Source organism: Manduca sexta, chromosome 26 (assembly GCF_014839805.1).
Source record: "Manduca sexta isolate Smith_Timp_Sample1 chromosome 26, JHU_Msex_v1.0, whole genome shotgun sequence".
Taxonomy (NCBI): Eukaryota; Metazoa; Arthropoda; class Insecta; order Lepidoptera; family Sphingidae; genus Manduca; species Manduca sexta.
In genome coordinates, this window is record NC_051140.1 from 722,285 (window position 1) to 740,589 (window position 18,305).

Below are 18,305 nucleotides of genomic sequence, written 5' to 3' on the forward strand. Positions count from 1 at the left end.
AGTATCAAATTTATTAAAGCTTACATTGTCTCCTAGGGGGCGCCAAGGAATTTCTTCACAGACGGCATATGAGCTAGAGCCGCCTCTGGTTGTGGAGTTACAATTACTATAATTTCGTTTCGAAATATATAAATGAGCACACAGTGTAAACTTGTATAACTTGCTTTTGACTGTGTAAAACTGCTTTCTTGAAACAAAATGGCGTTTTCCGTTAATAATCCCCGTATATTCGTACCGCTAATCCATATAAGTTAGGCGAATAGTTTCATAGCTAAGCTTTTACAGAGCTCGCATCCGGTAAACTGTAGCACATTGTTGTTTTACTTGTGGCGCCATCTGTTGGCACTAGGAAATAACGCGACATTTTGTATTTTTTTTTTGTACCTGTTATAAATTTCGCGTATACTATTATTATGTCAGAAATAGATCTTCTAGTACTCGACTTCTAGTTCTTCTGAGTAGTCTGTGTCAAAACTTATGAGTAATATCTACTTTGCCCACCTTGCTCTATTAATTTAGTATTTATGCTGTACAATTTACATAAGCTGTTGACGGTTTTTTTTTATTTTTAAGGTTGAAATACTTCTATACTCTTTTTTTATATATCGGCAAATTTAAAAGAAATATTTATTCATTTTGTGCAGATGTAATGAAGAGGTCGATTGCAGCGCTCGCAGTGGACAAAAGTTGAAACACCATAAAATATATTTTGTTAGATAAATTACTTAAGTATATTGCCATTTTTTTGTGATTTAGAAGAAAACTTGTTAATTTGATCACGCAGTTTATCTAACTTCCGCTCATATTTAGATCTAAGCTCTAAATAAAAATTATTTTATTGTTGAAGAATGCACTCGTTTTACACAACTCCAAAGAAGGGAGGTTAAATAACTTTGGTTTTAATGTTTTCTTAGAGTATTAATTCAACCTATTTTACGTAGATCCGCTGGTGGTAGGATATATTTCAAATCAGCCTGGATTGCGACCACCATACACGAGGTGTTAAAACCCGCCATAATGGCCCATGTAAATGTGTCGCGTTACGGGATCAGTGTATATTCGGTTCCAACGAGCCGGCATAATTGTGTCGACTGCCAAGGGGTAATCATCTCTCGTCAGTCGACATTCTATTGGACCCACTCCACTTACCATCAGGTGCAGTGGGGTCACATTAGTTTGTATTAAAAAAAGTTATAGAAAAATATTGGTTCTTAAAATTTTATAACTTTTTTACCTTTATTACTATCTTGCCAGTTTGTAGTGGTTATTCAGAAAAACAGCTTCGTAAGTTATGACATATGTGTAGGGTTGTAAAAGTGTAACTAGAATTATTGTGGTCTTATGCAAATTTAAGTTTTTTGTTTTCAATTCTGTCTGGTTTTTAACATTATGACATATCCTGTTTATTGTTGAAAAAGGTTTAAAATATGCACATTCTGCTATGATTAGACGTATATACGATTTTTAGGAACTATAAATAAATTAAAACACCATTTATTAATCACCTATAATTCATTAAATACATTTAAACAATGATGGAATTGTTGCCAGCAATATTTTAACCGCTGGCAACACATTAAAGATGGCTGCTATCACTGTATGCTTATAACTAGTTGACGATAAGGCTTCATTTCTTTGCGGTTGCCATTTCTTCGAGCGCCTTCATCTCAGCTTAAATAGAAAATGTTTTAGATTAATTATCAGATTGTAGATAAAATTGAAGCAAGAATTCACAAGGTAGATAGCATGGGTTCAATTTTTTAAAATTGTTTTTGCTTTGAATGACCATAAACAGTAGAACACCATCTAACACTTTGAACTACATAGAATTGTTTGGTATTCCACTGCGCTTGCCATCCTGAGACTTGAGATGTTAAGTCTTATATCCAGTAATTTCACTGGCAACAATGTCCTTCAAACTGGAACACAACAGTGACTACACACTGCTGCTTGGTGGCACAAATAGACATTGCGGTGGCACCTATCCTGGCAGACTCCCACATATGAGAGACCAATCACCAGCATATATAGTTTAATGTGACATAAAAGCAAGCATCCTCACATTGCTTTGCTATGAGATAGTGGCACTATTCTGATACTGTTTATTCAAGCTGTACCAAAATTCTAGAGCATTGCACAGTCACACACTCACACCTCTTATACATATAGGGGTAGGCAGAGGCGCAACTAGCGCACCCACTTTCTGCCATGTGTATTCTATATGTGATAGAGAACAAACCCATCTTATCAGGCACGAGTTCCCAACATTAGGCTGATACTGAAAAGCGCAATATACTGCCCGATCCTAGGCTCCTCAGCATCCAGAGACCTCAACACTAGAATCTGAGCGTAATACAACTATACCACCAAAGTAATCACGGCACTATCATGTTTTTTCTTATGGTTTCTAACATACCAGCAGCAGCGATGGCCTTCTCCTCCTTAAGCTTCGCGTCCCTGACGACCTTCTCCTTGGCTTCAATCTCCCGGATCTTGGCCTCCTTCTTGGAGAGCCTGTTCTGGTGGAAGGCACCGTATAGGATACCCGCAGTAAGGAATGACCAGCGGCCAAACTGAAATGAGTTATTGATTACTTATTGTATGAAAGTGAGCCATGAGATGTTATTTTCTTTACTAAATGTTTATACAAATTATTATTAATATTGATTTACCAAAAAATACCAACATCATTTTTCAATACAGGCGAAGCAACTTAGTTAAACTGCTGTGCTCTGCATGTGTTAACTATGAGAAGTGAGGGAAGAACATTACTTAAATTATACTAAAACCATATTCTATAGGTTACTATCATAAGAGACACATAACGCTGGCTCAGTATTACAAGATTCTATGTAATTTGATGTGCAAATTTAATGATATATCACATGATATAAAAGTCTTTTTCAGTGAAATTTTCCAATAATACCGAAAGATAATACAAGGCAACCATGAATTATTGTCTTTTCAAATTTTACCAACATGTTAATTATTAATATTTTTTGCATCATAAGTAAATTTAAGATAGGAATTGTAATACTGAGCCAGTGATATAGTTGTACGCAACATTAAGAATTCAAATTCTTTAAAATCCTTAATAGTACCACCTTTTTACTAACTGGACGTAGCGGTCTTTATAGATAAATAAATTTAATCATGGAAATTTAATAAAGGTGTTTAATAAGCTACCTTTTGTTATACCTTACACAAGTAAATGGGAAATTTATTTCCTTCATTCTAGGGTTATAATATTTGCGATTTTGTTTTTATTAATTTTTGGCAGTGCTAACAACTATATGAAACAATCCTTAGTCAACAAAAAAAGAAGTGGAAAGTAATTCGAAATTTACGAAAAAGGAGTATTCAATGTCGAATATACCTGCAAAAACACTGGTTACATAATATATGAAAATTTATGGATAATATTATGAGCGAAAATACATAATTACCCTGATTAATGGTGAGACGCGCACTGGGGGTCCGTAGGGAAGGTCAGACATTGTCCTTTATTTGTTTAATGGGATACGAAAAATCCAAAAAGGATTTATTGAAAAATCCCAAGATTTGATTCCACAGAGGTTATAATAATTGTCAAAGTTGCTATCCTGCAAAAATATTACTTATGGCATGGAAACATACAAACACTGTTTAGTGTAATATCACTAAAAAATATTTTTTTATAATTATTTGTGTATTATTATGTGATTTAATATGATTTTTTTGCAGTATAGAGATAAAAAATAAACAGAATGGCCGCTATAAACAGACCCGTCTTTCTTTTCTTTCTTTTAATCAGTATCTGCTGTATTATAAATGACTTAAAAAACTTTAAATTCTTTTTAAGTGAGTTTTTGATGATCATCGCGTTAGATTCCTTTGAAAAGTTTGCTTATATTGTTCAAATATCCAATTTACTTTGTAAAATGGAATGCAATAGAATTATTTTTTTAAGTCATGCAATAATTTTTATTTGACGTGCCAGTGATTTGTGACAGCATACGTTTCATAGTTAAAATATAAGTAATTTAAGCATAAATTTATGTGCACTATCTTTGTTCCCCACAAAGTGCATCTATAAAGCCATCTCTTTCAACGATGAAAGCAATATCTAACCTTCATCGTCACCAGCTGTGCGAACGAATGACAATGTCCGGCTGATATTCATTCAAAGTAATCACAAATCATCAATCAATCAGTCGTCAAAATGGCGTTGATCACGCCGTTTGTGTCGGTTGCGATATCAATATTGTACACACCGTTCCTCCTTCTCATATTGTGCGTTATATTCCTGGCCTCCATCGGCAAATCTCTTGGTGTGCGAAAGCTATATGTGAACATACTTCTAAAGCTGTTCGAGGTAAGTGTCTTTGTATTTGGTTCAGGAAAAATGTTTAGAGGTCTTTTTAATGAGCATAATAGCTATTGTTTGAAGACAACATGCATGTATTTTTGTATAAAGATTGTCGTAAAACGTTCTTATGCCGGGTTTGTGTTATACGGGCGGTTTTACATAAAAGTTTACGACCGGAATAATGTACCAACAGATATTACAAATTTCTATTCGTTACACCTCACCGTAAATGACGTCTTCGACACGTTTTATTATGATTTAGGAATATTAAAATACGTAACTAATCTATAAAGTTACATTTTTATGCAACTAACATTTGACTGCGAATTTGGTTACAAATTTTGTAACAACTGTCACTTTTTAAATCTAAAGCGGATCGTGAATTAAATAACAAATTAAATGTTATAACTGCATAAAAAGAACCGGTACAGCACAAACCTACCATGAGATTAGGCCATTTTCTATTTTTTGTCATTTTTACCTTATCAAAAAACGAAAAAATATTGCTAGGTTATCTAAGCTGTTTAGTTTTCTATAAACATTTTATTATAAAATTGCGTCATGTTAATCAATTCAAATTGTAGCAAGTGTGGTAAAGCTTGTTTTATTTGCATTTTTATTTAAAATGACTGATAAAACATCTTTGATTCTTAGTAAACCAACTATATGATATGAACAATAATAATTTCTTATGTGAATGTTAGACATTGAAATAAAACATTGAGAAAATAAATAAAACGATAAACAAGATAATCCGTAAAGTTTTATTTCAATATTATGAACAATTAAAATTGTAGTGAAACTATAATATATTCCACTACAAAACCTTTAAAATGACTGATGACACAGACCACTGATAAAATGACAGGTGAGAAATTCACATTAAGTGTCAATACCTGATAACAGAACTTCATGTATATTCATATATTCCTTGAGCAGTAAAAAATTATAGGATGCCTGCTGTTGGCTTGGTGGTTGAATTTAGTGACCTCAAGAATGCGCAATTACCAGATGTGTCAAACCAGGATAGATTACCCTGGTGCAAACTAGTGAGAAGATCTTACCCCAAATATTGGGAACAGGGTTGGTCAAAGAAGGGGCAGTAAAATTATTGGCAAATTGCATCTTGATGGTAGAAATATTATTCAATATTATATTTCACAAGTTTTGAAATATTTATAAATTAGCAAATTGGTAACATTTTCCAAAAATTCACTGCAGTGATAAGATTAACTACATATCTGTGTAGACTGTTATAAAATAGCATTATTGGTAATACTTAATCATAGACTATTCATCATGATAATCCTCCCATAAATATTGAAGACATTTTTTTTTATTGCTTTAATTGATGAGACAAGCTTGCCATTTGGTAATGGTAAGCGATACGCCCATAAATAGCACAAATACCAACCCACACCTTGAAATACAAAGTATTGTTTTGTACTGCACTCGCCATCCTGAGACATGAGATGTTAAGTCTTATTATGTCCAGTAGTTACACTGGCTACAGTGTCTTTTATGTCCTACATTCTGAGTCCACTATTTGTGTATACAATTTCAATGGCATCATGGGTGTATTCAGGGGACAGGGCAGGGGAGGTCAGTGCCCCCTCTGGAATGAACACAAGTACCTACTTTTGTATGTAACTTGTCTAATGTGTTGAATTGTTGAGACTACCTATATGATTTTAATTTTGAAAATTCTTGATTTACACCCAACTTGAAAACTGCTATTGAATAAATAAAAGTCACTTATGAAAAAATCCGCCACATATTGGTACTTAAGATATCATTTGAGCTGATGTTAATAAAGGTTCATTAAGTAAGGTTTATTTTAAGGTGCCAACCTTTATTTTCATCATCTCAGCTGATATTGTACTTGGGAGCAGGAGAAACTGAGTTCAATAATATGGCCTTTAAACTTATCTGCTGTAGATAATCATCTCTCATCAGCTATTTCTCTATCTGGGCACTGCTTATACTGTCAGGTGCAATGAATGATATGTTTGTATATAACATACAAATCTTGTTTGTTAGAAAAATGCATAATATTATTGTTTGTGTGTTAACATGCTATAAAAATATTAGAAACTTCAAAACTAAACTGTTAATAAAAAATAACATTTAAACCTTTGTTTAAATGTTATTTTTTATTAACAGAGGAAACAACCGAAACAATAAAAATAGTGTTTCTCAATACCGTTACGAAAATTCAATGATATTGAAAAAGTATAGACAACAAAACAAATGAAAAAAAAAGCGTCACACATGCATTTTCTACATTGACATGTTTTTATTGGACCCTGCATTCAACACAGGAAGAAACCTGTGAATCGTATATTGGAATCCAACAGCTTAGCGACTGCAGGGCCCTAGAGGAAAGTTGGGGACATAGCTGAGAAGGAAGTGTGGAAAAGGATAAGGAAACCTCTTAGCATGGGAGGAGTGCTAGGTACTGTTCGCGAGCCCTTATAGGACTCAATGTGAATTGGCAACCATGAAGTATGCACACTTAACTTGGTGCCTAGGGCCTCGACAAATGTCGTGCATGTTCGTGCATTTGGTGTGAAGACTGAGCACACAAGAATTACCTCTGTGGGAGGGTAGATTGACATGTGTGAAAGAGATGACATATTTAAATCAGTATAAACAAGAACATCTAGTATTCGTCAGTTACACATAGTGTATGTAATCTTAATTGGGATTATTTTGGACCTTCAATGTGCATGGTAATGGTGAATCTATAATACCATTGTTATAATTAACTAGATTTTTTAATTCTTTTTGTTTAATATGTAAAATTTATCTTTATATTTGAAATCAAAATTAAATTACATTTATTAATATTTTTAAACTGCTTAGTAGTAGTACATTATATTTAACTAGCTTGTGGCTATGTTCAAGTGAAATTCGCTTAAATAAATATAATCGAATCAAAATAATAGCCTATGTTGCTGTCTGTACAGCTTTCTCTTGGTGAAAGTATTTTTAAATTTTTCAGTGGTTTCAATGACTTCCTCTCGAATTACGTTATTCTCTGTATAATTTATATTTTAATATAAGCCGTGGCGTACCAGTGATATTTATTTTATAATTCTAAGAAAATCTAAGTTGTATACTTTTTTGAGTTTGGCTCTATATGTATATCTCCTATATCAATTTAAAATACGCACGCCCGCCCGCCCACACGCACGCACGCACAAACGCAAGCACGCACACACTCACTCACACACGCACGCACTCACGCACACATTCACTCACACACGCACGCACTCACGCACACACTCACGCACACACTCACGCACTCACCCCATTTATGCCCGGCGCAACCGATGTAGCCACTATCCGCTGTGTGTATCCCGTCCCATGATGTGATAGGGAGCGAGCCTAACGTCATATAGGACAAAAATTTCAGACTTCGGGCTGATACTGAGTAAAGAAACCCAATATTTCTGTCCGACCTGGGATCGAACCCGGGACCTCATCACTGCAGGCGTACCTTAATATAATTACGCCACCTATAACTAGGTCACTGAAGCATTCATTTATAATATTGCATATAATGAAATTACTTACGTTTTAAACTACCTGATCATGTATAAATAATTTTCCTGTGGTCTAATTAAATTTTTAAAAGTAATATTGAACTTTATACTACATACACATAAGTCACAGTATTCTGTATTTACCGGCATAATACAGAACTTTGTTAGTATTTTTGTATGAGTGTCTGGCTAGACATCATCAATGACTTAAATAAACAGTAAACGCAAGCAGTTTAAGTGAATTTTCTTCCCGGTATGATTAATGGAGTGTAGGGTCATATTATAATAAGCCATTCTCACCTTTGACTAGGATCTTAAGTAGTCATTCTAGGGTCACTATGCTAAAACCAAAAGCGGCAATAGCCTAGTTGGGTGTGGAACGAACTGCCGAGACGAATGTCCGCAGGTTCAAAAACCAAGGGCACACAGTGCTGTCTTTTCTAAATTATGTGTGTATTCTTTGTGAATTATCGCTGGCTTCCGGTGAAGGAAAACACCGTGAGGAAATCTGCATACCCGGGAATCCTCAATAGGAATTTTGAGGGTATATGAAGTCTACCAATCGCACTAGGCCATCGTGGTGAATTGAGGCCTAATGCGTCTCAGTAGTACAGGCTTGTGCCCAGCAGTGGGATAGTATATGATGCAGGGCTTATATTATTAGAGTCAGTGCCTACCATCAAGTGAGTAACTTATGTCATCAATCAGTTGTAAGAAGAATAAAAAATCCAAGTCACTAGGCTAAATATGCGTCATCATGATTATGACGTGTTCCTTAATGAATAATATTCAAAATTATCAATAAGAAATTCTTTGGACTTTGGTAAAACTGCATAATGCCGACACATTACTTGACGTATTTTGTATAAATATCCGTATTTGACTAATTTAACGTTAACTTTCTATAACGTACATAAAGTCGATTTTGCTTTGACAAAAATTAAATAAATACGCAAAGTGTAGCATGCGCGTATGCGAGCTTTAATCATAGCCGGCAGAGACGGTTGCTTATCGACAGCTCGCGGATTCGATTCCAACATAGCAATAAATATGAATAAATGGTTATAAATTTGGTATCATTCTCACCAAGTAGACATTTCTTTATCTCTATTTAAGGAGCTTGATTGTAAGCGCTCGATGTTGTCGCTCCGTACATCCACTTTCACGTTGTTCATTCACTTTTCAACATATTAAAATATTTTTCTAATAATACCCTAACCCCTTCTGATGTAGGAACCGGCAAACTATTTATAAGGCCCTTAATGAAACCAATATGAGGTTCACTCCGCACACTCCGACAAAACATGATGTACTTCTCTAACTCCACAGTCGTATCAGTTTGGGAGGTCTGATGCACGAGTTGTTTAAACAAAGTAGACATTTGTGGCTGATAAAACTGGTGGTAGTTCTCTCATATATGTGTGGCGGTACAGTTAGTGCATATACCGCCCTCTTCTCAACATCGCCGGAACTGCAAGAGGATCGATGCAGTGACACAACCGGAGTGATATCACGATAGATGGCGACATCGATCCTGAATCACGCTTGCACAATTTGCGCGACGTGTAACATATATACCACCTCCGAATAGGAACTGTCGGAGGGGGCCGCGGCCGGTCAGGCGCAACATCTGCCTGACTGAAAATCAACCCCTTCCATAGAGGAACGCAACCATCTGTTCCTCTACAGTGGCGTCTATCTTTACGCCGCTAAATATGAGAGTCCAGCTCGGTAGGTACAACCGCTATGTCTATTTCTGCCAAGTAACGGTGTGTAGCCACTGTTGTGTTGGGTTGGAAGGACATTGTAGCCAGTGTAACTACTGGACATAAAACTTAACATCCCATGTCTCACGATGGCAATGGAATACCAAACAATACTTTGTAATTCAAGGTGTTGGATAGTTTCTACTGTTTATGAGCGGTCGTATTACCATCAGGCGAACGGCAAACTCATCTCGTCAAAATGCAATAAAAAAAGAACGTCGACTGCCCTGTAAACATAGTTTCCTTTTATTCACCGTGACGTGTGAGAATTGTCTGTTCTCAATATTACATGCAATTTGTGGTAGCACGCGACGTTATGTACTCATTGTATGAACATTTGTATTTCTGACTTGTCTCGACATGGACTCTGGGCTAGAGGTCCTTCAAGTCTTGTGTAACGCAATTTTTGATGATTTTTTATTTTCCAATGTAACGCGCCGTAACATTTTCGTGTACCCCCACCGCCCCTCCGAAAGTTACGTAACTCTAAAGTGACAATTTTTTTCTAATATTCACAATTATCACGCGAAGTACCGGAAAGTAGCTAAAATATCTTTGTTATTGTTTTAAAATAAAAAAAACAATGTTACATATCGCGTTGTACGAATCCTCCCTCCCGCTCCTGTAACGCGTCGTAACGTTTTACGAGAACCCTTCCCTTCCAAATTACGTTACGTAATACTGGAACACCCCCTGGTGACGGTGTTAGGGTAGAGTGTGGGGGGGGGGGGCTACGTTGCACCGTCCGCTGGCAGTACAGTGTCTTGAAGCTCATTCTGCGTAAAACACACCGTCAACTGCTAAAAAAAATTTATAGTGTAGGTAGATATTGTAACTTTGACTTGGAGACGAAAAACATCTCAGTCCGCCCCGTGACCATGAAGAAAATAATACTATAAATACACACACACACACACACACACACACAACATCACGCATTTATCCCCGAAGGGGTATGCAGAGGCGCAACCAAGGCACCCACTTTTCGCCAAGTGTGTTCCGTCCCATGATGTGATAGGGGGCGAGCCTATCGCCATATCGGGCACAAATTCCAGACTCTGGGCCGATACTGAGCAGAATACTATAAATAACCGCGATAAAATCCGTAAATAGTTTTATTTCAAAATATTTTCGATTGTTTTGATAACCCTACGCCCTGTTGGATGTCTTAATTTATTACCTTATAATTGTACGGATAACAAAGCAATGCATCATTTAAGATAATTGATAAAATATATTGTGTTTAATACCTTTTATCTGTTATTAATAGTCGAATTTATTTTGTTAGGTATAATATAGTGACGTCATAGTCGTGTACCGAATAAAATATTTTTCCTTTTATTCACAATTAGGTGTTGCACACGGCTTTGGCCAAATAATAGTCGTTCCCCGCTATAATTTTTCCTAAAACACCATCGCCATCTTTTTAAAAATCAAACAAGCACATTATTTCCCATTGGAGTAAATAGGAATCTAAAATAGCTTATGTGTTACTCCAGGACATGATCTATCAGTGTGTAAAATTTCATCCAAATCCGTTTAGCTGTTTCTGTGTTTACTCGTAACAAACATTTCCACAAACTTTCGTATTTCTATACGCACGTTGTTTTCCCGGACCTTTGATCTATGGTTTAAGCGGCGCTTGGGTCACGAACTTTGACATTCAAATTTGATAACACAAGTGGGTCAAACGAAAATCCAGGTTTCCTGAAAATTTAGCGGCGTCACCTGCGTAACGAGGTATGCGCAACATGTTTTAATATTGACAAAACTGGCTTCAAAATATATATATCAGCCCTGTATTCTATGCTGTCCCACTGCTGGGCCTGGGCCTCTACCGCTGAGGCCTTAGTCCACCAAGCTGGCCAAGTGTGAATTGGCAGACTTCATATACCCGCAAAAATTCGGTTTTCGCACGATACAATTGCCGAGCAACTTGAACTTGCGAACATTCGTCGTGGCAGTTCGTGCCACACTCAACTAGGCTATTGCCGCTTTGAAAATATTTTAAAGTTATTTTTACACCACAAGCAATCTGTCTAAGCTATCAGCGCTTTCAAAATATTTTTTTTTATTTTTCAAGGCCATAGATAATCTGTTACAAATGACTCAGTGTTTGTTATTTGAAAAAAAGGCTCATTTCCTAATCTTATATGATTATTCGCGTTACCAAAACATAAAGTTTATTTTTTTATTCAATCCAATTTTATTTATTTACTAGCTTTTGCTCGCGGCTCCGCCCGCGTTATAAAGTTTTTCAGGCTAAAGTTTTCCGTTATAAAAATAGTAGTTTCCCGGGAGCCTATGTTCTTCCCAGGGTCTCAAACTGTCTCCATACCAAATTTCATCTTAATACGTTAGGTAGTTTTTGAGTTTAACACGTTAAGGCAGACAGATGCAGCGGGGGACTTTTGTTATATTATTTAGAACTTTTTAAGTGAAACAATCCCGTCATACATCATTGTTGCATAACTTTAACCGTTTACGCAGCGCAGGCAACGGAAGCTCTCAAAACTCATAATTTTCCCCGTTTTTGCAACATGTTTCATTACTGCTCTGCTCCTATTGGTCATAGCATGATGATATATAGCCTATAGCACTCCAGGAACAAAGGGCTATCCAACACAAAAAGATTTTTTCAGTTCAAACCGGTAGTTCCTGAGATTAGCCATTACTGCTCCGCTCCTATTGGTCATAGCGTGATGATATATAGCTTATAGCGGTCCACAAATAAAGGGCTATCCAACACAAAACGAATTTTTCAGTTGAAACCGGTAGTTCCTGAGATTAGCCATTACTGCTCCGCTCCTATTGGTCATAGCGTGATGATATATAACTTTGAGCACTCCACAAACAAAGGACTATTCAACACAAAAATATTTTTTCAGTTCGAATCGGTAGTTCCTGAGATTAGCCATTACTGCTCCGCTCCTATTGAATATAGCGTGATGATATATAGCCTATAGCTCTCCACGAACAAAGGGCTATCCAACGCAAAAAGAATTTTTCAATTTGGACCGGTAGTTCCTGAGATTAGCCATTACTGCTCCGCTCCTATTGGTCATAGCGTGATGATATATAGCTTATAGCGGTCCACAAATAAAGGGCTATCCAACACAAAGCGAATTTTTCAGTTGAAACCGGTAGTTCCTGAGATTAGCCATTACTGCTCCGCTCCTATTGGGTATAGCGTGATGATATATAGCCTATAGCACTCCACGAATAAAGGGCTATCCAACGCAAAAGAATTTTTCAGTTTGGACCGGTAGTTCCTGAGATTAGCCATTACTGCCCCGCTCCTATTGGGTATAGCGTGATGATATATAGCCTATAGCACTCCACGAACAAAGGGCTATCCAACGCAAAAGAATTTTTCAGTTTGGACCGGTAGTTCCTGAGATTAGCCATTACTGCCCCGCTCCTATTGGGTATAGCGTGATGATATATAGCCTATAGCACTCCACGAACAATGGGCCATCCATCGCTAATAGAATTTTTCAGTTTGGACCGGTAGTTCCTGAGATTAGCCATTACTGCCCCGCTCCTATTGGGTATAGCGTGATGATATATAGCCTATAGCACTCCACGAACAAAGGGCTATCCAACGTAAAAAGAATTTTTCAGTTTGGACCGGTAGTTCCTGAGATTAGCCATTACTGCCCCGCTCCTATTGGGTATAGCGTGATGATATATAGCCTATAGCACTCCACGAACAAAGGGCTATCCAACGTAAAAAGAATTTTTCAGTTTGGACCGGTAGTTCCTGAGATTAGCGCGTTCAAACAAACAAACAAACAAACAAACAAACAAACAAACAAACTCTTCAGCTTTATATAATAGTATAGATTTAAGGACCTGCAACGAAAGGTACACGATATATTATAATAAAAACAATGTAGCATTTTCCCAATGAACAGTGTGACTTGCTTCTTCAATTATAGGAGACCACAGCATGCAAATTTAAATATTTGTACAGCTGCAAAAAAAATGTATTTGTTATTAATATTATTTAGACATATATGAATTTATGAAAGTACAGTAATATGATACAATACAATAGGGTACTGGACTCATTTTTGTTCTTTACTATTATCAAACATTTACGTTATATATTATAACACAAAAGGATTTATTAAAATCCGGTAAAAAATCAACAAGTTATAAGTCTTTGGAATGTCGGTGGAAGGGATAATTAACAAAACAGAAAAGAGTAGAAATACCCACATTTGACGTCATCGGGAATTACGACGCGTGCGAAAGAAAGATATGAAGCGATATCCCTACTTCGCGCCCACTTCTGCACATAGTAATATTTGAAATATTTATTACTGGCTCATTTTTTAACCAATTTTTATGCAATCTTCGCAGAAGTGCTTCTTTTTCGTGTTATTAACCATTACATATAGAATAATGTACAAAATCAAACATAGACCGGTTCCCTATTCTTTTAAGGAATTTAAAACAGGCAATCCTCGATTTCAATAATGCTTTTGGTAGACGGAAAAATTTTCACTGTAACATAGGCTATATTTTATACCGAATAATTTTATTCAATATTCCTGTTTCATACAGATCTGGCAGTGATCTCACTACCTGATTATATGCGTGGTCATTTAGTGTCGACTGAGAGATGTTGAGACTGCCTCGGTGGCGTAGTTGTACCGCATGCGTGGTACGGCAGCGCTCTGAGATCCTGTGTTCGAATCCCGGGTCGGCCAAAGTGATATTTGAATTTTTCTGCTCAGTATCAGCCCGGAGTCTGGAATTTGTGCCCGATATGGCGATAGGCTCGCCCCCTATCACATCATGGGACGGAACACACTTGGCGAAAAGTGGGTGCCCTAGTTGCGCCTCTGCATATCCCTTCGGTGATTTCGCTGATGTGTGTGTGTGAAATGATCCCTCGCCAGTCGACACAATTATGCCGGCCTGTTCGTTTATCTAGAACTAGCTTTTGCCCGGAGATCCGTCTGCATCATGAAGTCTATGTCTGGGATAAAAGTAGCTTACAGCATTCAGAAGTATCGAAGCTTCTAATAAAATAAAAAAAAAAACTATTTGGTATCTTTTGAGATTAGCACGTTCAAACAAATTCTTCAGCTTTATATAAGTATAGATTACGCCATGAAAAAGCCAATAATCACTACATAGTATAAAACAAAGTCGCTTTCTCTGTCCCTATGTGTGCTTAAATCTTTAAAACTACGCAACGGATTTTGATGCGGTTTTTTTAATAGATATAGTGATTCAAGAGGAAGGTTTATATGTATAATAACATCCATTAAATAGTGGCGAAATACTGTTATTTTGTTATGTTATACCCGTGCGAAGCCAGAGCGGGCCGCTATGTTTTATATACAACGTTCACAGTTTTTCTGTAGTGTATTTAGTATCAGCATTGCACCCGCGCGAAGCCGGGGCGGGTCGCTAGTTTATATATGAAAAACACCGCAAACCCTCAAGATACCAATCACATATGGTTATTAGTAAACAATGTAGAGGTTATCGTTCGTATACGACCGATGGTAGTCCGGTAAATACATTTATCTCTGCTTATCATGTTGGTGCTTAGCGTTGTTAGAGCTAGATTAGATCTGTACCTCTGTTCGGATTAAGGCGTCGACGGCGACAAAGTGCAAATTAAAATAAATTATTTATCGCTAAGATTTGCAAAGGAATACAATAAATGATGTCTAGTTTTGTTTTGTTTGGGTATCGGACTCCGCAGTCAACATCAGAGGAAACCTGTGGATGGTTTACTGAAATCCCCTGCCTTAGCAACTGCAGGGCTCTGAGGAAAGTTGGGAGGGACGTGTGTGGGAAGGAGAAGGAACTCTCTTAGAATGGGAAGATGGAAGGCAATGTTCGCGAGCCCTTATAGGCCTCAATGTGAATTGGCAATCATGAGGTATACAGTTAACTGGGTGCCTAGGGCCCCGACAAATGTCCCCCCGTGCATGGGCGTGCATTTGGCGTGGAGAGCGAGCGCACAAGAATAGGGGACCGTCCTGTGTTTGATTTTGTTCATTCTATATGTAATGGTTAATAATACGAAAAAGAAGCACTCCTGCGAAAACTGCATTAAAATTGGTTAAAAAATGAGCGAGTAATTCATATTTCAAATATTACTATGTGCCGAAGTGGGCGCGATGTGGGGATATCGCTTCATCTCTCTTTCGCACACGTCGTAATGCCCGATGACGTCACACGTGGGTATTGCGCCTCTTTTCTGTCTCTTGTTACTTACCCCTTCTACCGAAATAGAACGACTTATAACTTATTGATTTTTTACCGGATTTAAATAATTCTTTCTGTGTTATAATTTATATAATGTAAATATTTGATAATAATAAAGAACAAAAATGAGTCCGGTCCCCTATTTCCTCACGGGGTAGTGGGGTCTAGTTCTGATAACTTTAAATTGCTTACTTGATGCGGCTGGTTATAATAGTTATAATGTAACACCTCTATGAATGTAATATAAAAATAAATAAATTATTGAAAACGTTTTACAAACTTCCTGTGGTGTGGGCGTAGTGGGGAGATAGTAAATAACAAAAAATAAAACCGACTTTAATAAAATACTATTTTCTCAAAAACGACTGGCTCGATTTTGTTTGGAATTTCATTATTTATACAAAATTAAAACCTCTGTCAAAGGTTTTTTAACTAAACGTTATGAACACGAGGAGAATATTCTCTTTTTGTTGAATCATGACAATCTTGAAACAATGTTATATTTCAGACAATGCTAAGTTCATTGCCGTGTTTATTTTCGTGTTGACAGTACGACTAATGTTTTGTTGTGACAAATATGTTTCCTTTGTCCGTATTGCGAATAAAAGGTCACTGAGATGTACAGTCAGCCATATAAGTAGGTTAACAAATTCAAAATAAAAGGGATTTACTGTGCTATACACAAAAACAAAATGTAATATTCCATCCAGTTCGATTAAAGTGAGTATATTTACTTAGTATCATAGGCGATAGGCTCACCCCCGTTCACGAGACGGAATACACATGTCGAAAAGTAGGTATACTTGCACCTCTGCCTACCCCTTCTGAGATAAAGGCGTGAGAGTTTGTAATCATTTGTGTAGGACTATAGCAGCTAAAACAAAAGTAATACGTGTGTTATCGTTTTTTATTTTTTAAAAAAACACCTGCATTGTGCATTTTATTGTTATTTTTAATCGAAAAACTCAAATATAATTTTAATAAAGCGTCCATTAGTATGGATAAGTCGAATGTATTGATAGCAACAATAAATTATTATCAATTTCATAATATCTACCGGACATCGATAAAGTGTTATCTACATTTAGATTTGTCAATATGTTCAGAGTGTAACGGCGTCAGCACTTAGCGGACACAGAGGATTGAGAAGGGTCGAACCTGGGACTGTATAGTGCACGAGCTTTTTTATACAAGGGAAAGTTACTCCACTGCATCTGATGGTAAGTGGAGTGGGCTCCAATAGAATGTCGACTGACGAGAGACGATTACCCCTAGGCAGTTATTTTGGCCCGACCCGGAATTCGAACCCAGGACCTCAGCGCGGTAGTCGCACTCATACCGTCATAGTCATACTAATTACAACTACGCCACCGGGACTTTTTTTTTTTTTTTTTTTAAATCTTATAAGTCCACGTTCGTCTCGGCAATCCGTACTCTGTTATATTAATTAAACAATTGTTCTTTTATTTTTATTCTTGGTTTGAAAACAATAAAAATGCTGTTTATTTTTCTATAATATTGTTTATTTTCACAATGTTACTTCAAAATACTATACAAAAAGTTAGCAAACTAGCCACAGTGGCCCAGTAGCGCTAGTGTATAACCAAATCCAAATTGGCCGGCAAAATTGTGTCGACTGGTGAGGGTTGATCACCTATCAGTCGACATTATCTGAACCACACTCATACCAGAGGATTTATAAGAAGAATGTGGATGGAAGAGCCGGTAGGGGTCGACCGCACCGAACCTTCGAATGTCAGATATCGACGGCGATAGCCTAGTTGGTTATGGAACGGACTGCCGAGACGAATATCCGCAGGTTCAAATCCCAAGAGCACACACCTCTGACTTTTCTATAAAATCATGTGTGTATTCTTTGTGAATTTATCGTTCGCTTTAACGGTGAAGGAAAACATCGTGAGGAAACCTGCACATCTGAGAAGTTCTCTATAGGAATTTTGAAGGTGTGTGAAGTCGACCAATCCGCACTAGGCCAGCATGTTGGACTAAGGCCTAATCCCTCTCAGTAGTAGAGGAGGCCCGTGCTCAGCAGTGGGCAAGTATATAATACAGGGCTGATATTATTATTTATAAGTAAAGGCCAGGTCAAGGGTACCAGTGGCGAAGGGTGAAAATTTTCAAAAGGGAACCCGACGAAATATATTTTCTACAGTTAATATAATATAATACGCTGTTCACAATAAATTAAAATCAGTTAAATATCATAATCTATCTTCTATCTATCTATACTTATAATAAATCTGTAGAGAGGTCAATTCTGTACATGAAATATATTTCCAAAATAACTATCAGGGTGATTAGGGATCGATACTGATGCCAAAAATGCAATTAGTAATAATAAAAAAGCTACACAGAAATCATGTATGACGGAAATGTTCTCCTTAA

The 18,305-nt window shown here is 36.8% G+C and overlaps 2 protein-coding genes across 5 annotated transcripts in view; one reads left to right on the top strand and one right to left on the bottom strand.

Annotated features, from left to right (window-relative positions):
• Positions 1–1,478: 1,478 nt before the first annotated feature.
• On the bottom strand, positions 1,479–3,628 carry LOC115451449 (ATP synthase subunit e, mitochondrial). The gene is made up of 3 exons (XM_030179775.2): positions 3,447–3,628; positions 2,417–2,573; positions 1,479–1,671 (listed from the first exon to the last, which is right to left on the bottom strand). Exons 1-3 carry the CDS (start codon positions 3,495–3,497, stop codon positions 1,628–1,630), a joined length of 252 nt encoding a protein of 83 aa, XP_030035635.1. The 5' UTR covers positions 3,498–3,628; the 3' UTR covers positions 1,479–1,627.
• A 360-nt stretch (positions 3,629–3,988) lies between these two features.
• Positions 3,989–18,305, top strand: part of LOC115451442 (glycerol-3-phosphate acyltransferase 4) — a 34,976-nt gene continuing 20,659 nt past the window's right edge. For 3 of the 4 annotated variants that reach the window (XM_030179762.2, XM_030179761.2, XM_037443206.1), the window contains exon 1: positions 3,989–4,354. In XM_030179762.2, the coding sequence (XP_030035622.1) occupies positions 4,202–4,354 (153 nt within the window). In that variant the 5' untranslated portion in view covers positions 3,989–4,201. Of the gene's footprint in view, positions 4,355–17,010; positions 17,120–18,305 lie in introns of those variants that run through there. The other variant, XM_037443205.1, reaches the window with a different exon arrangement.